The sequence below is a fragment of the Rhamphochromis longiceps genome, linkage group LG3, assembly GCF_057381845.1.
Source record: "Rhamphochromis longiceps isolate RC_006_pf linkage group LG3, R_longiceps_female_GT1.1, whole genome shotgun sequence".
Classification (NCBI taxonomy): Eukaryota; Metazoa; Chordata; class Actinopteri; order Cichliformes; family Cichlidae; genus Rhamphochromis; species Rhamphochromis longiceps.
In genome coordinates this window covers 64,382,617-64,406,954 of record NC_140559.1, presented here as the reverse complement: position 1 = coordinate 64,406,954, position 24,338 = coordinate 64,382,617, and the positions used below count along the sequence as shown (strand labels likewise).

Here is a 24,338-nt window from a genome sequence, read left to right as displayed (position 1 = left end):
CACTGCCTTTTATGTTGAGTACAATGAAGGGCATTATGGAAATGGAAAAATGAGGCTGAATGAACAGGGTGAGATGGGGAAGAAAGGACGTGGGCAGTTTGTTTGCACAACATGTTTTTTTTTTTTTTTATTATTTTATTTTCCTGCGTGCCCTTAGGCCTTCTTTGAGGGTGGTCCTTGCCTCCACCTCTTCATGTTCTCTGCCATCTTTGGTGAACTGGGGAGCTCACCTTCGGTTGTTAATGGCACACATGCGCACAGGTTGTGTTTTTTGGCCACCCCTGTGGAGGTAAAGTATTGCACACGTTGCACAAAGCTCTACGAAGCAGTAAATGGAGCAGTAAATAGCTGCTTGGCTGTTCAGAGTTTAGTACAAAATCAGGTAGTGCTGAAAGTGATCCAGGGAGCGTGTACCTTCGCAGTGAGGGATGTTACTACTTGTTTATCTGCAAGTACAGAGTGATAGTGTAGGTGAAGTGCAAGTAATCTTTCTGCTGTAAAAGGATTTAAAGCACTCCGACTTACAGATATTTGGGGTTGATTGTTGGGTTTTCTCTGTATTATCATAGGGTCTTTACCTTACAATGGAAAGTGACTTGAGGCTTTGAGATTGTGATTTGGTGATATATAAATAAAACTGCATTGAAATATGTTTTTCCATTGGTGGCTCAGGAGTTAAATATTTTCTGTTGTTATTGTCATCGTTAATTGCAGTTTTAGTGGTATTACATGCACAAACGGAGGAAACATGTTACTCCATGTTAGTCTCCCCATCACCCTCACTTTTTCTGTTTATCTTTCACTCCAGCCCCCTTTTCCTCACCGGACTCTCCTGTAGTATAATCAGATTATGTGAGGAATGTGGGAAAGTGTCTGTGTATTCAGTGTCAGAGCTGCTCTCTAACGGTCAAGCAGCAATAAAGATGAACCGTGGCTGCACTGGATACAAACATCTATTGATTTTATTGTCATAACGCTGAGATATTAATATGAAGAGCATTAATGCTTTTTGCCAGCTACCTGCACCATCATCTGTTTTTGTTTAGTTAAATGCTTGTGGGAATTGTGATTACATGTGGTATTCAGACCTGTTTTGAATAGACCCTCCAACTCGGGCCCAGTGGCATGGGATAGTGGAAGAAATTTTTGGAATGGAAAGACTTACCTTTGTCCTTAGACTTGAGCTTGAGAAATTCAAGAAGCTCTGGGAAAAATGGATTGTGTACTCCCTTTGTACTGAACAATTAAATATTACCATGATGTAAGTAGATACTAATGTTGAGACTGTGTATGTCTTCCATGCTGACCTAAAGTTTTGTATTCTCGTACTGTAAATTAATAAATAAAAAGTTATTAAAAAAAAGACCTGTTTTGAATGAGATATATGAGGTCTGCTACTTCATGACTTATGTCTGTTATAAAATAGCCTGAAATAGTCTTAATGGCATGTGACATGCTAAACTGCTGTGACATTTGGCACATGGGTTAGCCATTAGGCCAGCTTATCTCCTGTGCCTGTTGCTCAGATATCGGTTAAGCTGATTTCATGTGATTATATGGAAACACAAACATATCACAGCTTGCTTGGAAGCAAGTCCTGTCTGTATGTTTGATGCTAATGTCTCCCATAAAGATTAGTGTACATTTTTTTGTGTGTCATGTAACACAAGTTTAACTTTTCAAAGTCACTATAATCAAATGAAGGTAAGGGTCAGCGTTATTGGTCATTTAGTTTTGAATAGTTTTGAACAAAATGTGAATGTTTTTGAAAATTCCAGACTTTTAAATTCATACACAGTTGTTTGGCTTGTAGTTTAATTACTTCATCTTCAGTTCCTCGTGCCTCTTTTCTCGTTTTGGGCCTGGAGAAGTGGATTAAAGTCAGGTTCAGTGTCGTCACTAAGGCTACGTCCACACGTGCCCGGGTATTTTTGAAAACGCAGATTTTTCTATGCGTTTGCACCTTTCGTCCACACGTGGACGTAGCCTAAGATCTCACTAAGAAATTTCCTTCTGCAGCCCCAGAAAACAAAAACAGTAATCTATTCTCTGACGGGGAGAGTTTAAAACCTAAAAAAACAAAAACAAACTAGTTTGTAGATGCACAAAAAGTCAGATCCAGTAAATTTGCCAGGTTAGTCTGCTCAGCAGCTGCTCTCAGATTGTTTCTGAATCACGCTCGGACATTCAGTGACTCGACGTTGTCACAAAGGGCAGTAACCACAGAAAGTCCTCATTAACTCCACTTAACATTTTCAGTCTGCAGCTGCTGTCCAGGATGATGCAGTGCCTTTTGATACAATCAGGTGTTAACAAAAAGCTTCACTGAGCTGGGACCCTCATCTTGAGACAGTGCTTCTTATCTGAGTGTCTGTGCAAAGCGTGGCATCTCAGAGTCACGCTTCTGAGCCCAATCAAATGCTCTCAGATCAAGTGTGTGGAGATAGGTATGGGAGCAAGGTATCAGTGAGTCTATCTGCGAGCTATGTTCTGTATTCGGTTTCCCTGCTTTTGTTTTGCTCTGTGTGGGAAGCTGCTGGTGTATTTTTCACCTGCGGCTATAATTCCATCAGGTACATTGCCAGATCTGTCCCTGCCCAGCACCTATCAGCTTGCTGGCTCTGTGCACTTGAAGGACTGTCAGCGCTTGTGATTGATTTACTTGAAAATTCTGTTTTCCACAGGGCCACCTGGCTGCCCACTTATGTTACATAACAGTATTTTGTGCTTTTCCAGTATCTGTTTAATGTTGGTTTGTTGCACAGGGCCAAAAAATACTTGTCAGTGTGTTTTAACTGAAACATGCGCTACATTGGGACTGATTAATGAGCAGCTAATGCTGGGGCCTGTTTGTGTGCCACCAAAAGGTTGTTTGGGAAGCCCAGCACTTACTTTTCACATTCTGAAACACTCTGTTTCACTCAATACAGTATTAAATTGGTATTAATCCACAGGTCAAAATAGTTCAAAGAAAATAATAATCTCTTACAATGTAAGCATTAGAATGTCATCATCATTTTGGGTAAACGCTTACCAAATATGACTCGTGAATGAAAACTATGGTACAGTTGTGCGGTGTTGTAGTGATATAGTCTATACTGCTCTTCATCTGCAAACACAGTGCATTAGTGTTTCTGTTGGCTGATGGTGTACATCTGCTCAGTTAAACAAAGGTAAACAACTAACTAGTCTTTGATTTCTCACCCAGCTCTTAATTGCAGACAGTGAAAAACAGAAAAGCAAGCTGTAAGAGTAACGTTCCACAAATTAGTTGTTTTCAGTATTGGTGCGATCACACAAAGATAAAGTAGCGTAGGTCTCATTCCAATTAGACTAGAGTTCCATAACCTGACTCTTTGATATTTGTGTATTTGTTCTCCAGCAATGGAGGAGCTGGTGTGTGAGCTTCGTCTGTTTCTGGACCTGCTGGACAGAGAATATCTGAGTGCTGGGGTCCGAGAGAAGAAGATACACCTCTCCAATATTCTGCACAGAGTACTGTCCGACAAAGGTGAGGATTAAACTTATACTGCACCTTCTGAAACACTTTAAGGGACTCAGAGCTGGAGTAAGTCCATTAGGTGGTCAGATATTAGATACAACACCTGACCTTACTATGGCTGACTGCAGGAGTTCCATGAGCAGTCTGGTACATACACAAAGAATGTAGACCACAATAAGCTGGTCCTAGGTCAGTGTGGGATTGAATTGTATGGTTGCTGTCATCATAGAGTTATATTGGTATACATTTACTTATAAAACCCTTTACTTGTAAGCTAATATAGCCAAAAGTTGTTTATGACAGATTAAAAGAGTTAATTTCATCAGTTTGATGTTTTCTGAGCTTTTCTTTAACACAGACTTTTTTCTTTAAGATGTGTGTGGCTGCCATTATTGAAATAAAATTCAAATGCAAAAACATGTTTATATTAAAATCTGGATGAATCGAACATGAAAAGAAGATATACACAGAAATTTTATTGTATTTTTGTTTCTTGTTTGCATCCTTAAACGCGAAGATTGTTTTAGTGCTATACTGGAAGCCTCAAAACATGAGATTATTCACACAAATTCATAATGACGTTTCAGTTTTCTATCAACAACAAAATGTCACGTGTAGAAATATTTATTGGAGATTTTGCATTTTAACATTAAAAATATCCACAAAGGGACCTTGTAATGAGGAGCAGAAGTGAAGCGCATTAAAATCAGAGAAACACAGAAGCACAGTCTATTTGGTTCTATAATTTTAAGAAGGGAAATTACGACATTTTATTTTTTGTCACTACTTAGATTTGACACTAGTGGCACTGTAAAGCATCTTCTTGTTTATATTCATAATAGCCACTTGATTTCTTCTAGAGCCTTCATTCAAGTCAGAGATACACAGCGGACTGCCTGCTCCACCTCAGATGCCACTTCCAGAGATCCCTCACCCCTGGATGGTAAGACTGAAGTTTATTTAGATTTATTAATTTTAGTTCTCTGTAATTTGGCCATGCTGGAACTTATTGCAAGCAGTGCTCACAGTAAGAGTTATACCGAGTTCCAGTATGCGTTCTGGTTGTCTGACTAAAGAGAGATGTTTCTACAAATACCAGATAGCCCTGCGTCATTCTGCTTCCGCTGCTATGGGTCATCCTCTCAGCCCAGCTGCTTTAATGCAAAACCAAGCAAATCAATGGTGAAGGACAAAAGAATACTTTATTTTCAGGACACTGCTGAGTAACTACATTTTGAGCAATGAAGTGCAAGTCACATGTAATTTATGTGGCATAAGTAAGTGATAAATAAAGGAAAGACAGCTCATTTTCTTCCTAACGTTTCTGTATACGACCCAATTTGATCCCAGCGTTAAATTAAAAGCGACAATATTGACATCCAGGACGAAACTAGAAATTACTATTTTAAATAATACATTAGGCCTTATAAATAAAACATAGCCAATAAATATCGAATATAAAATGATTTGACAACTGTCTATAAAACAATGCACTATTCTTAATGTTAGGTCAGTGTTAGAGGCTTTACTTTATAGTGCTGCTATTTGCAGTTGCACTACTTTCCCCAAACTAGCTAATTTTGTCACATCATCTGTTCAAAGCTGAACATTACCTCCCAGTTTGCATTCATTTACAGCATTTCATTGAATTTAGGTCCAATTTCAAATCCCCTTTGGATATTTTTGGGTTTTGTTGTGAAGAAGGCAAACTTCTGATAGTAACAACTGTGTTATGTAACAGAAATAACTTCATCATGTTAACACTACAGGAATATTTAACATTCATGCAGGACTGATTACCAGTAACACACAACTGGTGCTAGTAGAAACTGCAGAGAAATGACCAATAACGCTGACCCTTACCTTCATTATTATCAGATGGTGAACTTGTTAGCAATACACTGAAGTTCTGTGCACAAGTTTTTGTGACACCCTGCACCTGAATGGTGTTAATCACGCAAATGCCAGCGCTACCAATGCAGCAGGACATAGAAACCATATGAGATGTGTTTTACAGTCACTTGTAAAGCAGTTGGAAGGCCTGTCATGGCTTCAGTATGTTTTCCTCTCTCGTACTGCGCCTCACATCGCCATGACAGTCAATGAGGACCGTAACATCTCTGTTAAAACAGTGATGTGTGTGTCATTATTGTGAAAGTGAGATGTGCATGTAAAAAGACCCAGTGTGAAGAATAACAGTGTGTGTCTGCCATTATTGTGGGAACAGATGCCTGTGATAAAAAGCAGGTGGCTGTGATGGCTTGCAAAGCCTTTATTTCATAGCAATAAGCCACAACACCTTGTTCTACATCTTACTCACACACACACGCAGGACACGCACACATTCCAAGGCACAAGGCCTTACAGTGCAGTTTGTAATTAGAACCAGTCGTCAGCCTCAGCCTCCTCTGGTGACCCCAGTGTGTGTCTGGAAATCACAGCCGAGGGTTTCCCAGAAAACTAGGCGAGTGAGGAGGAGGAGTTTCTGATGTTTCTGTGTCTCTGCTTGTTGTCTCTCTTCTCTGCTGCCCCAATCAGAACCAGTAACATAAGAAAATACATAGCAGAGCCTTGCACGACACCCCAGACTCTCGGGCCTGTTCGGTGCTTACCGTACCTTTATTTAAACAAAGCACATAGGCACACAATTACACAACTCTTTCTGTCTTTTATGGAAAGAGTGAAGTTTTTAGCAGGTCTTCATCACTGGCTGAAGGAGACCCACTCAGGACTGGGTTGAGCATTTTGATTTTTAACTTACTTTTTGTTGAATTTTGTATTTGTTGTTTGGTCGAGCGTGTGAGACGGATAAACACTGGAACAGCCTGTAAACACGGTTATAGCGGAGAAAAGACGCCAGCTTCTCCTTGTTTCCCTCCCCACCATTGTGTGTTGTTTTAATTTAAATAAAATGTTTATGTTTTTTTCTGAACATAGACTACTGCCTTTCTTTCCGTTATGAGTTTGAGTGAATAAATCGCCACGTTTGGGCGCACTCTCAGGAGGGTGCATTTGCTTGCAACTGGAAGAGGATGCCGTTAAACAGTGCTATTATTTCTTCAGTTGACTCCTTCTCTTAGCCTCAACCAGCATTATTAGCAAACTTACTCATGGGCAGATAAATAGATGAATAAATCTCTCTTAGTTGATATATTCGTCCAAAATCATCCAACCATACTTTATACACTTTATCCAACAATATCATGCTCTGGACACTGGCTTTATATGTGTACAAAGTAATCATAATACTAACGACAGCATAAGCTGTGACAAACATTCAACAGCAGGGATTTTCATCAGCAGAAAAGAAAGCAGCTAAAATATATTAAGTGGTTAAATAGAGCCATTCACATTAGAACAAAACCTCTCTGAGTAATATATGTGCAGGGTTTGCAGAGTCGCAGCAGTAAAGTATAATTCTCATAAATATACTTGGATGGAAACCCAGCTACTGTCTTTTATTTTGTGCCAGCTCTCTGTCTCCCTGTTGCCGTCTCTGCTCTGAAATTACCATCTATCACATTTCCACACTGACCTCTGGAGAAGCTGTCCAGACTGAGGAAAAAAGTGTTGTGCTCCCTTTCTCCACTCTTCATTTCTTGCAAAATTTCCACCGCCTGCAAATGAAACAACGGACAAATGGTTAAGAGGAAAAGAGAGAGGAGGCGGCTAGAAAGAAAAGAGTAAACAGGGTAGAGAGTTAAAGAAACAAAGATTTCATGTTGATCAAAAACAACCTTGTTAGTCATGAGAAGTTGCAGTTATTTGTGTTATACGGCATCAGTCTTTAGTTGGTCTTGGTGAAGAAGTGGAACATGGACTAGAGCAATCTGGTGAAATAATAGACAAGGAAGACAGTCACTTTGTGACCCGTCGAGCCTCAAAGCCAAACCGACACTCACGTACACAAAGAGCCTGTGCCTTTAGAAGCTGAATCAGTCCTTAGCTTCCACATTTTGATTACTAACAGTTACATAAGGAATACTTAGTTTAGAGTAGCTCACTTGATGTACAATACTTAATCAGAGGACAGTGGTATTGGAATTTATTACTCAAACCCAAACAATATGCAGATTGAAGACTCTTCCAGAATATTCTGCTAGTATATGAAGTGCAAAAGAAGACAAATGGCTTTGCACAGACTTCCACGATAAGTTTATTTACTGCTGAATTGTTCTGGAGTGTGTCATCACATTTAGTCCATTTCAGAACTTATTCGCTTGTTAAAATAATTTTATTTCCAGGTGTTTGTGGCATTTTTTTTTTCACATCTTAAGGCCTTTGTTCAAGAGTATATACGATCTTGAAAAGACATTCTTAGTGTTTTTACAAACTTAGTGGGGCATGTTAACACAGTGTAGCTCTTAGCAGAGCATGACAGTCACATGTGTGACACCCGTTAGCCTTTGCATGAGCAGAGGAAAACAAAGAAACAAAGACATGATGTGTGTAAACTACTCCAATTCTTTCCCAAGGGCAAACTTGTGATTGACTCTTACACACACACACACACACACACACACACACACACACACACACACACACACACACACACACACACACACACACACACACACACACACAGCAGGATATCCACTAACCAAACAGACTTCCACTGGATCCTGTTTTAGTTTATCAAGCTGAAACTGGTCTACTTTGAGCCACTATATTGTCTTTCCCTAATTGTATATGCATATAAAGTTGGTCTTTATATATTTATATAAAAGCACAACAAAAAGGGGGTAGTGTCCACTTTAAAGTTTTTCACCAAAACTCCAAAACCACAATGTTAACAGCACTGATTCGTGACAGTGTGATAGGGTTACAAGTCTGAGATGATGGAATAGGCTGTCATCTGGAATAACTTCATTTCCGAGAGTTGAGTGCCAGATAACCCAGAAACTAGAATATCTGTAAACCTACAGAACAATAACACTACTGATCATGTTTTTTCTCAGTATAAATATAACTAAAGTTCAATAATTTTTTGATGCAACAGCACAATATTTTGTCACCTTAAATATATTTATCTGTGTACACTGGACATGTTGGTGATGCCTGCTAATCAAAGACAGACAAAACAACGAAGCAATTTATAGAAAGTTAGAAATTATGCCAAGCCTTTAATCCGTACAAGTAGTGGGTTTGCTGACAGAGCAGCTGAACCCTTTTATGTCAGATTGATCCTTTCCACAACACTCACCTTATAAATCTCTACGTTCCTCCATGGAAGAGGATCACAGCACCATTTTACAATGTGCTACATGCCACACGTAAATGCACAGAAACAGTAAAAACAAGGTCTGGCTCTGATTGGATCATAATGACTAATAAGTATGACGAAATCCCACTGAAGTCCTCTTCTTGTCATCCTGTCACTTTTCATATTCAGGATTTATGTTACATTAATATTTCTCTTTTATCTTTGGCATGAAGTACATTGCTGTCATCAAAAAGCTTGCCGCTTCAGCCACATGAATGGTTTTCATCCAAAATTTGAGCAGTTTAAAGAAGAATACTGGAAAATAAAATGTAAATTGTGCGTGTTTCCATTAAACTCCTTTAAAGAAAACAAATGGACTTCCAGATGGAGAATGGAGCTCCACCCAACATGAAAAATAGTAAACATCTGCCTAAAATGTTTCTGCATTGTTCATGCTTCGTGTTGTCACGTGATGAAAAAAGGAGGTGAGATATTTAAAGTCATCTGTTGTGGCAGTGCACCATTGATTTGTGTTTTTTCTTTTAATTTTAATAGCAATGGAACAAACATTCAGTTTTGATGAATCTGAATTTTAACTTTGGTCTCAAGCTTTTTTTGTTTTACTACTCACAACTACTTTTACCAACATTTCGAGCACACAGCGGTGAAGAACTTTTTTGGGTCCAAAACAATTTCCCCAGTTGCTTTGACAGTTCATTCGACATTTATGTTACAAAAAACAGTTAAAGCTGCTCTTAAATGTCCCGCAAGCCCAAGGTAAAGGTTTGTGTCTAAGATCCCCACACCACAAAACAAATACTGTAAACCAGAGAGAAGAAGAAAATTCTTAGACTGCAACCTCAAGTGTTAGGAATTTTTGTTGATTTTTTTGAGTTCTAATGTTTGCTGCAGTCACCTTCAAGTCAGGATTCGTTTCCTCGGCTGTATCCTAAGGGCTGCACTGTTCGAGCAGAATGTGAACCAGTCCTCCTGCTAGTTGAAACACAAATGATTTCCATCTGTGTTGATGTTGGAGAACAGTGCCACCTCTCCCTTTCTCCTCTCTTCCCTTGCTTTTCCCCTGACACAGACCCTCCCGCACACCATTAGTTACCCATGTAATGCACACTAAAGTTAGTTGTATCATGCATGAGAAACTCACGCCGAGCATCCCGTTCTTCCGTGCTTCAAGCATTCACGTCACAGAAGTGTGCTCACGTGGTCGACGTGCTATACACGGTAACAGGGCTGCATCATCCGTAGATCCGTATGTCTAGAATTCATTTGGAATTCATTTTCTCCTCTTCTCATTTTGATTCAGACATCCCTCCCTCCCAGGTCTTTTTTAAAGATGGATATTCATCTCAGCACAAATGTAGCTAGTACTATAACCATACAGTATTCTGTATGGTTATGTATTACTGGAAGTTGTGAGGAATCTTTGTTTTTTAAACCACCATCTTCTCTGAGTGTTTTTTACTCACTTATAAAACATTGTGTATTGCTGTATGTCTGTGAAGGTTCTCAGTCATCCAGGTCCTCAGAGTCCAAGGAGCATCTGGACTTCTTTAAGTTTCCTTGAAGACGTTTCACCTCTCTTCCGAGAAGCTTCTTCAGTTCTAAGAGCGTGGGTAGGTAGAGAATCAATAGGGGGGTCCAAGACCCTCTAGGGGACACTCCCATAGGGCTTAAATCTGGGACTCTTCACCAATTGCTCTTAGAACTGAAGAAGCTTCTTGGATGAGAGGTGAAACGTCTTCAAGGAAACTTAAAGAAGTCCAGATGCTTTTCTTTCCAAGCTCCTTAGACTATATTGCTGTATATTGCCAAACCAAATTATTCCTAGCCTGAAGGGGAAACACTCACCCAACTAAGTGTGTCACTGTACAGTGTCAAGCTACACGGTGCGTGCGTGGCAACAGTTGGATTGCTATCAAACATATTGAGTTGAACCAGCCCTGTTTTACTTTTGTATGGCCTCAGAAATTATTTGTCTTCAGGAGTTTTTCCACGCAGTGTGTTTTTCATTTGGTGCTGATGAATCTGTTTTCATATTTGACTTAATTCCTCTGTGGGGTTTCCCTACTTTGTGGCTTGGTATACCACAGCAAAGCATTTCGTGACATCAGCAGTATTGTGTCATTGACTTGTGACAGGAAATGAAGTTGTTTAACAGATTGTATTGTAAGGTGTCACGCTTTGTCACTGGGATAACCAAACAAGTGGGAAATTGGAGATTGAATAGGTCTTAACTGCAGAAAGCAGTAGGCCTTTGCTTAATGACACATGCACACAACATGGTTAATCTTAAGGGCCAGAACTGTTTCAGTTACTAACACTCTTTGGAAAAAGTCCCCACTGAGTAACTGGAGCATGGATGGAAAACCTATTTCACAACTTTTTCCCCCACTCTAGTGCATTTGAAGGCTTTTTACAATGCCAAGTTTCTTTTTTTTCTTCCTGACACATGATGTGATTGAAGTGACTAAATAAAGCACGGAGGGAAAATTGAGTCTATTTCTGCAGTCTAGTAGAGAACTAACAGAATTTACAATTGAACCAAACAAAAGTTAGGGGTGCTCGGTAGAAAAATAGCTTTTGTGGTTACTAACTGATAGGTATTTGACCAAGATGCCCATTAACCCATGAATTCATACTACAGTGTACTCTATACACTGTCGGACTATTGTTCAGTGACTCTGATCACAGCATGTATACAAATGGGAATGGTTATTGGAGCATGGAAAATGAATAGCCAAATTCCTTTAGTGGCCTAAAGAGATAGTGGATCTGATTGATAATCCCATGTAGTTCCTGCTGCTATAAATTCACAAGAATTGAATTGAATAAGCCTGAAGAGCTTCTAAATTACAATTTTAGGTTTTGTCTCAAAAGGTTACTGGCAGTATGATATCATGCTTGTAGCTATATAGATATAATTGAGTGATCATGTCATAAAATCAGCCAGTCCATTTAAGGGTTAATCTTAAATACCACACACTTCCTTTTGTGTTTTATGAATTAATAAACATTCAGAGAACTGCTGCATGCGGTGGAGGTGAAGTTTAAACTTACCTTGTATTCAGTTGGCTGTTAGCAGTAGTGACAGCAGCTTGCAGAACGAGGGTGGTCTTTAATCTAGTGTTTTCTTGAAGGCACCACCTAATGGCCATTAAAGAAACTGCTTGTTCGCAGAAGATGTTGCAACCCTATTTTAAAACTCGACAGTTTAGCAGTTAAGTCCTTGGCTCAGTTATCACAGTAATTGTGATTATTTGTTGGAAATAGTCCTGCATAGCCAGACTTTTAACTGGAATGAAAGAAGTCTGGGAAAAGGTCCTTTTGTCTGAGCCAAACGCTGACAGTCGACTAGCAGTATAGGCTAGAGGGGCTGATCATGATAGCATATCATGGTATTGGTACTGAAATGTCATTCTTTCAGAACAGAAATGCAGATGGACCACATAATATCAGGTAATTTGAAAACAATGGGGGACTTATTAGATAGCTTATTGAACAGAAAACACTGGCAAATGTATTTTCCAACTGTAAAATGTTTCATTTTGTTGCAATCAGATTAGTTGAGTTCATACCCAGACAAAGAGCAAATGTGCAGAGCACTTCTATAATATGTCTAAATATTTTCATGAAACTCTGCTTCACTGAGGTGACTTCTTACTTATTTGCAATACAGAACACTATTTAGATATGACAGGCTGGCCCACCTCATCCTGCTTTCCAAAATTGCAGACCACCAGCTCATGCTGGCTTCCACTGGCTCCTCATTGTGAGGTGTGAGAAATGGAGGAAATGCCCAACCCTGTCTGAGTCTCACTCTGGTTATTTTTTCAGGCAAGGTGGCACTTCCTCCAGTAACGGCACTCTGGTGAATGCACCTGTCCTGCAAAACGCACATTTTACTGGCCCAGCTGAGGCAGGAAAAAGTAAAAAAACGATGCGGGGGAAGCAAAGAATGAAGTTTCAAAAATGGGAGTTGTGTGAAAGGTTTTGTTTTGTCAGAGGTAACACTAGCATGGGTGGTTCATGTATAAACAGGGAGCTGGAAATCTTAGATATGTATCACAGAGGCTGGCAGACACTGAGCTTGGTCCTGCAGTCCTGCAGAGAGAGTTTTTAGGTTTCGTCCCATATTACTGTGTCTCTTGTTTGAAATGTTTAGCGGTTTGCTAATCACCTGACTTCCAGATTGAGTTCCCCTCTCAAACAATGAAACTTTCAGTGCTGCTACTGGACAGAAGCCACTCCTCTAGCCACCATAATGTATGCTGTGGTTGGTTTCTCACAAAACTCAAATTGGCTACGGTGCTGCATTAAGGTTTCATAATCTTTCAAAATGTTATAGGTGTGCTTGGTAAGACTGCTTCAGTAAATGTAGATTGCAGTGACATTGGAATCTGAGCAGGAGTCTCTGGATAAATAAAGCTGGAATAATCATGTATTCAGCTTCAAATAAATCTCTTTTGGTTTTAAATGTCCCCCAAATTATGGTTACCAAAGTCTTTGTATTTCTGTTACCTTTAGGTTTGAAGTGTGTATGTTTTATGAAGTAGACACTGAAACATTGAATACCCATCAGAGTTGGATAAGCTTCTTTTTTCAAAATGTTTTTTTAAAATTCAGTCAACTCATCACCCCCCCCCCAAAACAAAAAAAAGAACAAAAAAACACTGTCTTGGGTAAATGATATACTAAAACACTACCCAGGCCTGTACTTTAGCATTCTCAAGAACCAGATATTTCTAGTGCTTTGGAATATTTTTTGTAATGATGACACAGTGAGAGTTTGGAAGTTCTCCAGGAAGTCAAGTCACTTAGAAAAATCTTTGGAGAAGATTAAAGGAACATTTTACTTCAGTTTTCTGGGTATATTCAATTAATTCTTTCAATTAATGACAAAGCCACGGCTTCTTTAGAATTGTGAAACTGTTCTTTCAAATCTTTTTTGCCATCATGGCCAAACGTTTTGGCAGTGGCTCAAATTTTGTTTTTCATAAACATTTCTCAATCTGTTTCTATGATATACTGATGAACAAACATAAATATTTCTTATGCTTCAGGCCTTTATTAGCCAATAAAACAAAATTCAGTTTCGATAGGGGTGTCACTGTCAAAACCTGTAGCTACTACTGCAGTTTTCCCTTTCCAGATCCTTTCCTAAGGGAGTTGCTTTCGTATGTCCAGTCAGTTTATCCATTCCAGTGTCCTGCTGGCAGCATGGCAGAAACATTATTCAGGTCCAGTCCTCCTACTCAGAGCAAAAATGGATACTTGGCATAAATGTTTAGATGTGAGTTTCAGGTCAGTGCCTGAGCAGCAGACAAACCTCCCACTCAAAGTCTCCAAACCAAGGTCAGGACTTCTTTACCACTATCTAATTACACATTATGACTGTGGAATTCTGGTATTTCGGATCCACATCCATGGACATGAGCTGATGTAGGCCGTGATGGGTCATGAAAACTCCCTTTACAATTTTAATATAATTGCTTTAAGCAAATTGGGAGTTCTTTGCAATATAAAGTATAAGCAACACTATAGAAAGTATAAATATATAAAGTATAAGTATAAAAATAAGTATAGAAATACTGAAAATGATGAAAATAATGAAAATTACTGGTAATAGTGATTGTGCTTTTCACACAATCAGTAACTTTGATGGCAAATTTGTCTTTTCTTTCATTTCACAACTTTGTGTGGAAACCAAACAGATTTAAAAAAAAAAAGAATTCAAACTAACATAAAAATAAATAAAAATACAAAACTATAATAGCTCTGACTATGACAATGTAAGCGACTTGGTAGTGGCAAACAAGAACTGCTGGAGTGGAAATCAGGGCCTTTGTGTTGTCCACTAGGGCTGGGCCATATTATACCGTTCACGGTAATACCGGTATAATGTTAGGCAACGATAGGAAAATGAAATATCGCGATAGAATGGGAGTAAAACGCGCATGCGCAGTGCCTTTGTTTTCATACGCACATGGCCGATTGTTGAGTGAAACAGATGAACCAGAATTGGTTTGTAAAAATGGTGCAACTTCCGTGATGTGGAACTGGTTTGGTGTTTGTCCGTCAGATACACAACAAAGCACATTTTTTTGCAGAACATGCAAGCGGCCGTTGTTATTGTCATATTTGTCGGACTAAGATGCTCTTAAATCTGGGAGTAATCTGGGTCCTAAACTCCGTATGCTTCAGGTCAAACAACACTGCAGCATCACTTAGAGTTAAAAACTGTCTAAATTCTTTCATCTTTAATAAAACGATCAGCATTGCTGCTTTACCAGGTGTAACTATAAAGTTTAACTTCCAGGCATCCATGAAAACAAAAGTTATTACATTTAACGGAGTTAGAAGTTAGCAGGAAGCTAGCGGAAGTTAGCTCGCTAGTTTCGCTAGTTACCTAAGCATGATATAGCATGTTCTGACTGAGAGATTTCTGAAAAAAATCAAACGTACAGCTCTGCTATCACTTCCAACATAAATGAAGACAGGAAACTAAACAGCAGTGATGTTTGTAGGGTTACTGAAGTTGGGCTAGCTGGTATATAATGATGTGCTACGTGATCGCTAGCGACACAGCTATGTTAGCATAACATAAACAGTGAAGCTGGAGGACGAACACTAACACTTTTCCACTTATAAAAGTTAACGTGAAGGTTCTTCATGGTTAGAGACAAATGCAATCGCATGGCAGGATGCTGTAAACAGACCAAACTTCAGTCAGGAGAACAACTGAGATAATCCATCCACAATGCGAGGTTAGTCATTAATATACTGCAACAACATGGGAATAGAGCAGCTGCCAGAGAATTCAACATTAATGAATCAATGGTACAGAAGTGGAGGAAGCAAGAAGAATGAGTTTAATAAAGTTTGATTTATCTGACTGCTTTGTTTCGCTTAATGTGCCTTATAATCCCGTGCACCTTATGGTCCGAAAAATGCATACTGCACACTGCAGTTTAATGTTGCAAAGCACCTCTTTTTAACTTCAGTGGATACTATACATGGTTATGCTCAGGATATGTCAGCCCATTTCTACTGGAAATGCCTTTTGGTTAAACTTTCAGCAAGGAATTTGCATTTGCACTGTTAAATTTTTATAAAGCTTTAATGTACATAAAAACCAGCTTCTTGTTTATGTGAAAATAAATGGAAGGTTGTCTTTTTGCACTAGTAATGTTGTGGAGTTGTATTTTGTCTCGCATCAATTATATCGTCGGTTATATCGTTATCGCAAATTTTCAAATATATATCGTGATAAATATTTTTGGCCATATCGCCCTGCTCTATTGTCCACCCACACAAGCAGCATGAGCTGGGTAACTGGTGCATGTATGTGACTCGCGAGCTATTTCTTCCCCAAACTGTGGTCACCTTTATACTAAGAAAAAGGTGAAATAGCATGACACACAGGCATACACGGAAATTAAAACAACACTCCATAAACATCAATTCATTCCTATGATTTGGTGATTAAGGGATACAAATGACTCACGTGCTCATACACAATTTATTCAGACATTGTTTTAGCTTTGTAAATTAAATTATCATCAATTTTGGCTGTTTTCCAAGTCTCCCTACTTTTTGACAAGTTGATTTTTTTTAATAATAAAAAAAAAATATTTTAAAACCTGCAGTCAGCTGAGACTGAAGAAGCTCATCAGATGATGATAAAATAGTAATTAGGTCTATAAAAAACAGCAAAATGCAACACTGCAAATAAGACGAGTCTAGTGCTGCAGAAAAACTGGTGATTAATCACACAGAGAGGGGTAAAATAAACATTTTCTTCCTTATAATTATTTTATTGGTGAGGGCACGCGGTTTACTTCAGAATGCATATTAGCGTTCTGAACCCTTAAACTGAATACATTACTGTATACAACACTATAAACATCCTAATACTGTCTACTAATAAAGGAGATGTGGAAATTCCTTTAGTTTGTTGTCAGATCAGGGGGATGTTAATTTGATTGATTCAACTGTGTTCTAATTGCTGCAATTCCACTGGTGTAAAATAGACGCATCAGCACATTAGAACCAAGTTAACGTGAAGGAGATGTGGAAATTCCTTTAGTTTGTTGTCAGGTCAGGGGGATGTTAATTTGATTGATTCAACTGTGTTCTAATTGCTGCAATTCCACTGGTGTAAAATAGACGCATCAGCACATTAGAACCAAGTATTAAAACATACAAATTCTGAAACAGCAAATTAAAACATTCTGCTCATTCTTTTGACATTAATCTCTGTCTCTCTTCCACAGCATGTCTTTATCCTGTCTTCCTTCTCTCTCCCCAACCGGTTACAGCAGATGGAGGTTTCTTCCTGTTAAAAGGGATTTTTTCCTTCCCACTGTCGCCAAAATGCTTCCTCATAGGCGGTCATATGATTGTTGGGTTTTTCCTTGTATGTATTATTGTAGGGTGTATACAATATAAAGCACCTTGAGGCGACTGTTGTTGTGATTTGGCGCTGTATAAATAAATTGAATTGAATTGAATATTGTGATTTATCCAGGTAAATAGTGAAAACTTTAAGCTTTATATAACGCACTATGACATTCATTTTGCTTTGTAGTACACCCCTCTGAGGGATAATGGGAATTAGACACAGTTGGGAAGAAATAAAACACAGATGCAAACGATCAACCAAATTACAGGAAGTAAAACTGAATATACAGAAAAACAACTAACAAAGTAAGATAAGGAAGTAAGCAACAATACCTAAAGAGAGAAACAAAGGCACAAAAATAAACTTTCTGTCATGGTCCTGGGTCGGTGACCCAGCGCTTTTAGTTTGTTATCATTTTCTAGATGATGATTGTTTAAGTTCTGTGTTATTTTCGATCTGCCTCTAAGTCTGCGTCTGTACCTGTCTGTCTATGGTGTCTCCCCATCTGTTTGTGAATCTGTCTGTTTAGTTCAATGTCTTGTCTGGTTCCATGTATCTGAGTTTCCTGTTTTATTGTGAAGGTCTGTGTCGTATGTGAGTGTGATCAGTTTACGTTTCCCCTGTCCCGTCAGCCCAGATTCCTCCCAGCTGTGTTGCCCTCCTGTCTCTCATCCCCTGATTACTGGTGTGTGTATTTAAGCCCTGTGTGTTCTCCTGCCTGTTGCCGGTTCGTCTGTATTACTCAGTGTCAGTCTGTGTATCCACCGTGTCTTCTCCCTGCTGTTCATCGTCATCCTCCTCTGCTCGTTTTCATTCAGGTTAGTGCTCTGTAGTTTAGTTGTTTCCCAGTTTAGTTTAGTTCGAGCCCCGTTTGCTGTTTGTCCACATTCCTTTGTGTTCAATAAATCACCTTCACTCCTCTACGACTGCCTGCGCTTGGATCCTCATTTATTCCACACGGCTCGCCTCGGCAGCCCTGACAGTACGAACCGGCCACTATGGACCCAGCAGCAGTCAACCCGCCCGAGGAGCTCCGGGAGGACATTATTTACTCGGTGGACAGATTAATTAACTTATGGCTCGAGCATGAGGGGAGAGAATTCCGCCAAGGCATAGCTGTTCGGCTACAGCGCTTAGTTTCTGGTCTCCCCTGGTTGCTCAGCTCACTTCACCCGCTCACACAGAATTTCGTTCTGAACGAGCTTCATCTTCTCCCCCCTGCTACCACCCACTCTGCAACTCATGCTTCACTCCCTGACCCGACGGAGAGTGTCCTGCCCGGCCCGTCGGTCCAGCCGTCAATTGGGAAACGGCACTCACGCCGTCGACGCCCCTCGCCACAGTCGGACCCCAGGATATCAGAGCGGCCGACTGTGGTGAGTAAAAAGGATAACGGCTCCAATCTGAACTGTAAGACTTTTTCTTCTGGGGTTGTTCGGGGTGTGTCAGTGGGAGCTAATTCACAAAGCTTACCTACCTTCGTGATAACCGATCTCTCCCAGGTTGGCATTTTTAAGACTTCAGCGAAAGCAAAGGGCTGTTGTTCTTCTGAAACTGTTAAACCCGTGTCAGCCAACCTAGGGTCTGCTAAAACTGTGACATATAACCCAGAGACCATTAACACCAGCTCTGATAATACTAGGACTGTTTATTCATTTGAACCGCGGCCTCAAGCTCAGTTAGCCGCACGGCCTCAAGCTCAGTTAGCCGCACGGCCTCAAGCTCAGTTAGCCGCACGGCCTCAAGCTCAGTTAGCCGCACGGCCTCAAGCTCAGTCTCTAATTCCACCACCGTTGTCATCACAACCACTATGTCAGTCGCCCTCAGTTCAGCCTCCTGTTCAGCAGCCACCAGCCCTGCATCCTGTGTCAGTTGTTCCACCTGTAAAACCATACAAGTCAATTCAACCCGAAAGACACTGCTCCTCGCCCATCCACTCCAAGCAGAGAGACAAATCTAACAATACTGTCAACAGTCCTCAAAAGCTGGCCAGTTCTGAGACTGCGACACGCTCCAGGGCCTCCCCAGAGGCCGGGGTTCAGTCCCCAGCTGACTCTGGATCCCTGGAGGTCAAGAAACCAGCTGAGGACTGCACCCAGCTGTCACTGCCTGAGCAGAGTCAACGCTCTGGGCAGCTGAAGTCTGCTATGTGTTTGCCAGGGGCCACTGTGCCTGCTGGTCCTGTTCTGTCTCTGCCAGAGGCCCGTGTGCCTGCTGGTCCTGTTCTGTCCCTGCCAGAGGCCCGTGTGCCTGCTGGTCCTGTTCTGTCCCTGCCAGAGGCCCGTGTGCCTGCTGGTCCTGTTGCGTTCCTGCCAGAGGCCCGTGTGCCTGCTGGTCCTGTTGCGTTCCTGCCAGAGGCCCGTGTGCCTGCTGGTTCTGTTGCGTTCCTGCCAGAGGTCTCCGCACCTGCTGGTTCTGTTCTGTGTGTGCCAGGGGCTCCAGTGCCCACTGGTTCTGAGACTGTTTTTGCTGGGGGGCCCGAGGAGCCCATCCAGCCTTCTTCCTCGTCAACTGGGGGGCCCGAGGAGCCTGTCCAACCACCAGCCGCTCCACCAGCAGCCTCATCCACGCTTGCAGCAGCAGTTTCATCCATGCCGCCACCTGCTGCAGCGCCTCCGTCTGCATCCCCCACGCCGTTGCCTGGCCCGGCCTCTGCTGCATCCTCCACGCCGTCGCCTGGTCCGGGTTCATCATCCTCATCAGCTGCTTTGCCTGGTCCAGCTTCAGCGTCCTCATCAGCTGCTTTGCCTGGTCCAGCTTCAGCGTCCTCATCAGCTGCTTTGCCTGGTCCGGCTTCAGCGTCCTCATCAGCTGCTTTGCCTGGTCCGGCTTCAGCGTCCTCATCAGCTGCTTTGCCTGGTCCGGCTTCAGCGTCCTCATCAGCTGCTTTGCCTGGTCCGGCTTCAGCGTCCTCATCAGCTGCTTTGCCTGGTCCAGCTTCAGCGTCCTCATCAGCTGCTTTGCCTGGTCCAGCTTCAGCGTCCTCATCAGCTGCTTTGCCTGGTCCAGCTTCAGCGTCCTCATCAGCTGCTTTGCCTGGTCCAGCTTCTGCGTCCTCATCAGCTGCTTTGCCTGGTCCAGCTTCTGCGTCAGCATCGTCTGGTCCAGCTTCTGCGTCAGCATCGTCTGGTCCAGCTTCTGCGTCAGCATCGTCTGGTCCAGCTTCTGCGTCAGCATCGTCTGGTCCAGCTTCTGCGTCAGCATCGTCTGGTCCAGCTTCGGCTCCAGCATCGTCTGGTCCAGCTTCGGCTCCAGCATCGTCTGGTCCAGCTTCGGCTCCAGCATCCTCCTCTTCAGCTTCGGCTCCAGCATCCTCCTCTTCAGCTTCGGCTCCAGCATCCTCCTCTTCAGCTTCGGCTCCAGCATCCTCCTCTTCAGCTTCGGCTCCAGCATCCTCCTCTTCAGCTTCGGCTGCTTCGTCTGGTCCAGCCACTGCTTCATCCTCATCAGCTGCTTCGTCTGGTCCAGCCACTGCTTCATCCTCATCAGCTGCTTCGTCTGGTCCGGCTCCAGCATACTCATCAGCCTCGCCTGGTCCGGCTCCAGCATACTCATCAGCCTCGCCTGGTCCGGCTCCAGCATACTCATCAGCCTCGCCTGGTCCGGCTCCAGCATACTCATCAGCCTCGTCTGGTCCGGCTCCAGCATACTCATCAGCCTCGTCTGGTCCGGCTCCAGCATACTCATCAGCCTCGTCTGGTCCGGCTCCAGCATACTCATCAGCCTCGTCTGGTCCGGCTCCAGCATACTCATCAGCCTCGTCTGGTCCAGCCTCCGCTTCGCCTGGGGCTGCAGGGGCCACGCAGCCTTCAGGTCCTCTACTACCACCTCCTCATCGTCGGTCATCTGCCAGGCCGCTTGTTGGGCATCTCCGCCACCATGGACGCCCTCCTGAACGCCGCCGTTGCCGCCCGCACGGTCGGCCCCCGGACTTGTTTCCGCGCCGCCGTTGCCGTCCGCACGGTCGGCCCCCGGACTTGTTTCCGCGCCGCCGTTGCCGTCCGCACGGTCGGCCCCCGGAACTGTTTCCGCGCCGCCGTTGCCGTCCGCACGGTCGGCCCCCGGAACTGTTTCCACGCCACTGCCTACTGCGCGGCCGGCATCCGGACCTGCCCCGTTGCCGTTCGCATGGTCGGCCTCCTGAACTTGACCATCTGGGCCTTTTTGGACTCTGTCCCTCCGTCCTGGGCCCCCTCCGCCCGCCCTGGTCGGGTTGTTTTCTGTTTTGTTTTGGTCCGTTTTTTCGTTTCTGCTGGGCTGTCTGGTGCCAGCCCTTGAGGGGGGGGTACTGTCATGGTCCTGGGTCGGTGACCCAGCGCTTTTAGTTTGTTATCATTTTCTAGATGATGATTGTTTAAGTTCTGTGTTATTTTCGATCTGCCTCTAAGTCTGCGTCTGTACCTGTCTGTCTATGGTGTCTCCCCATCTGTTTGTGAATCTGTCTGTTTAGTTCAATGTCTTGTCTGGTTCCATGTATCTGAGTTTCCTGTTTTATTGTGAAGGTCTGTGTCGTATGTGAGTGTGATCAGTTTACGTTTCCCCTGTCCCGTCAGCCCAGATTCCTCCCAGCTGTGTTGCCCTCCTGTCTCTCATCCCCTGATTACTGGTGTGTGTATTTAAGCCCTGTGTGTTCTCCTGCCTGTTGCCGGTTCGTCTGTATTACTCAGTGTCAGTCTGTGTATCCACCGTGTCTTCTCCCTGCTGTTCATCGTCATCCTCCTCTGCTCGTTTTCATTCAGGTTAGTGCTCTGTAGTTTAGTTGTTTCCCAGTTTAGTTTAGTTCGAGCCCCGTTTGCTGTTTGTCCACATTCCTTTGTGTTCAATAAATCACCTTCACTCCTCTACGACTGCCTGCGCTTGGATCCTCATTTATTCCACACGGCTCGCCTCGGCAGCCCTGACACTTTCTATTGGGAAAATAGAGGGAAAAATCTAACTCTAATTTAAAGAGGAACTAGAACTAAGAACTTAAGATTAAACATTTAAATAAACACTAAAAACCAAATGATAAAAATCTAATATTAAAAACATTATGTTAAGTCACAATCACAACAGGCTGTTTTAGAAATCTGTGGAACAAATGATCTGCCACGTTCTCCATGTGAACATGGAGTGTGTGTGTTTTCATTTGTTTATGGTTAACAGATGGGTTATATACATTGTGACAACAGTCAGCTCATCTTCATTGTGCTCCTGTATTGCAGTGTAGTTAAGCTTCAGGTCATTTGTGTGATACAGCTAAGATGTTGTGCTGTGACTTGTGTAAGTGCACAGGTGTATATTTGTACACGTGTGTGCGTTTGTGTGTTTCATGTGTGCTAATGCTCTTTCTTCACCAGTTGTTGCAGTGTCATGGGGTCACATTCTCGCTGGTGTGATACTGCACTCAGGCAAAATGCTTAGCCAAACAATCGACTTCTGTGTGATTATTAATGGTGTTATTGCTGCTCAAGGGTCTTTAAAAGGAAGTTATTGTGATGTGAGATATGGCGCTGCAGTTTCCATATCAAAAGTCTTTCTCCACCAGCACAAACAAGTCAAGTTTCTAAACCATATATTATTCCCTGTTGTTAGACTGTCTGGGCAGAGTGCTTTCATTCTTTTTCTTTCTCTGCCTTTCTTTTCTTTCTGTCTTCTTCTCCAGGGAGACATTTTTTTCCTTTGTTTTTTTTTTAGGGCTGGGCTAGGGTGGAGAACGCTAGTGTTGCTGGCGTTTAACAGGGCAGCACATCCATGCCAAAAAGTGAGTTCACCAAACTGCTGTTTCCCCAGAGGAGATGCAATAAGATTTCTGCTAGAGGCCCAGCCAGACACTTGACTTATAGATGAAAAAGGAGACGTGGGGAGGATGAACAACAAGGATTAGGGGGTGAGGATGAGGGTGTGTTTGGGGTGAAGAAAAGGAAACTTGGTTTGCTCAACAAAAATGAATTTCAGATAACACAAACTGGATATTTTTTCATCTGAACATTAACAGGTGGATGGGGAACTGTGGTTTGGCTTGAGAAAGGAAAACCTCATGAATGAAAGTGTCAGGTCCCAGAACTTTGAATAATTTATAATTGATTATTTTGTTTTTAAGTGTTTATTTCATCTTTTCGACCCAAAATGCCTCATTTCTTCTAATGATTCAAGGATGAAGAGTTGGCTTGGCTCAGTTATTAACATAAGAATTTCGCCAATATTATGTTTTCAGTGTTAGTCAGTGTTGGTCAAGTTACTTGAAAAAAGTAATCAGTAACTAATTACTGATTACTTCCCCAAAAAAGTAATCCCGTTACTTTACTGATTACTTATTTTCAAAAGTAATTAATTACTTAGTTACTTAGTTACTTTTTAAAAACACGATTTACAACCTGAAGAGGTGATAAAGCGATAGATCTTTCAGCCCAATTCTACTTTTTCTACATAACCCATCATACAAAATGTAATCAAATGGAAAAGTCTCTTTTTAAAACTTGTTTTATCAGTTTTAATCTTTTAACTTTATGCATCAAGCAAATATTTAATTATATGCAACATTCTCTGACTGGAAGGAATTTGTTTAATATTTAAACCTATTTTCTGCACATTCCAGCACATAAAATAAAATATTTTTTGTGTTTACACTCACTCCTTCAAATAGATGCAAGTAAAACACAGCAGAAAATAAATAAAGTCAAAGACTCAGCGGTCCTGTTGCTCTATTTTCACCTGTAAAGCAGGACTGCGGTAGGCGGAGGTTTACCCTGGTGCAGGTGTGCCGCGGTCAGTTGAAGAATCCGCGAGTTTCTCTGTGAGTTTCCCATTATGTCGTTGCGCACTCGGTGCTTGCTTGGAAGTTTAGGGGGTTTTTTTCGCTGTAAAAAGAAGTTTTCTTCCCACGCACGATGGACACTAATGTTTTTGTCACTTTTTATGGAATCAAACTCAAAGTAAGGTCAGTACTTCCACGCTTTAAACGCTGCACGCTCATACTCTCTCCCACAATCGATATGTGATCCATTGTTGATCTGCACACAGCTGTTGTCACTAACGGCGCACTCGCTTACGTCACTGTCATGAGACATTCTCGCAAAAAAATCACGGTTTTAGTAACACAGTAACGCAGCGTTCCTACGGGAAAGTAACGGTAATCTAATTACCGTTTTTGCAATAGTAATCCCTTACTTTACTCGTTACTTGAAAAAAGTAATCAGATTACAGTAACGCGTTACTGCCCATCTCTGGTGTTA

At 42.0% G+C, this 24,338-nt stretch overlaps 1 protein-coding gene across 5 annotated transcripts in view; it reads left to right on the top strand.

Annotated features, from left to right (window-relative positions):
- afap1 (actin filament associated protein 1) overlaps window positions 1–24,338 on the top strand; it is a 96,927-nt gene that overhangs the window by 48,794 nt on the left and 23,795 nt on the right. For all 5 annotated transcript variants that reach the window (XM_085400701.1, XM_085400702.1, XM_085400700.1 and 2 more), the window contains exons 2-3: window positions 3,383–3,511; window positions 4,363–4,445. In XM_085400701.1, the coding sequence (XP_085256827.1) occupies window positions 3,383–3,511; window positions 4,363–4,445 (212 nt within the window). The remainder of the gene's footprint in view (window positions 1–3,382; window positions 3,512–4,362; window positions 4,446–24,338) is intronic.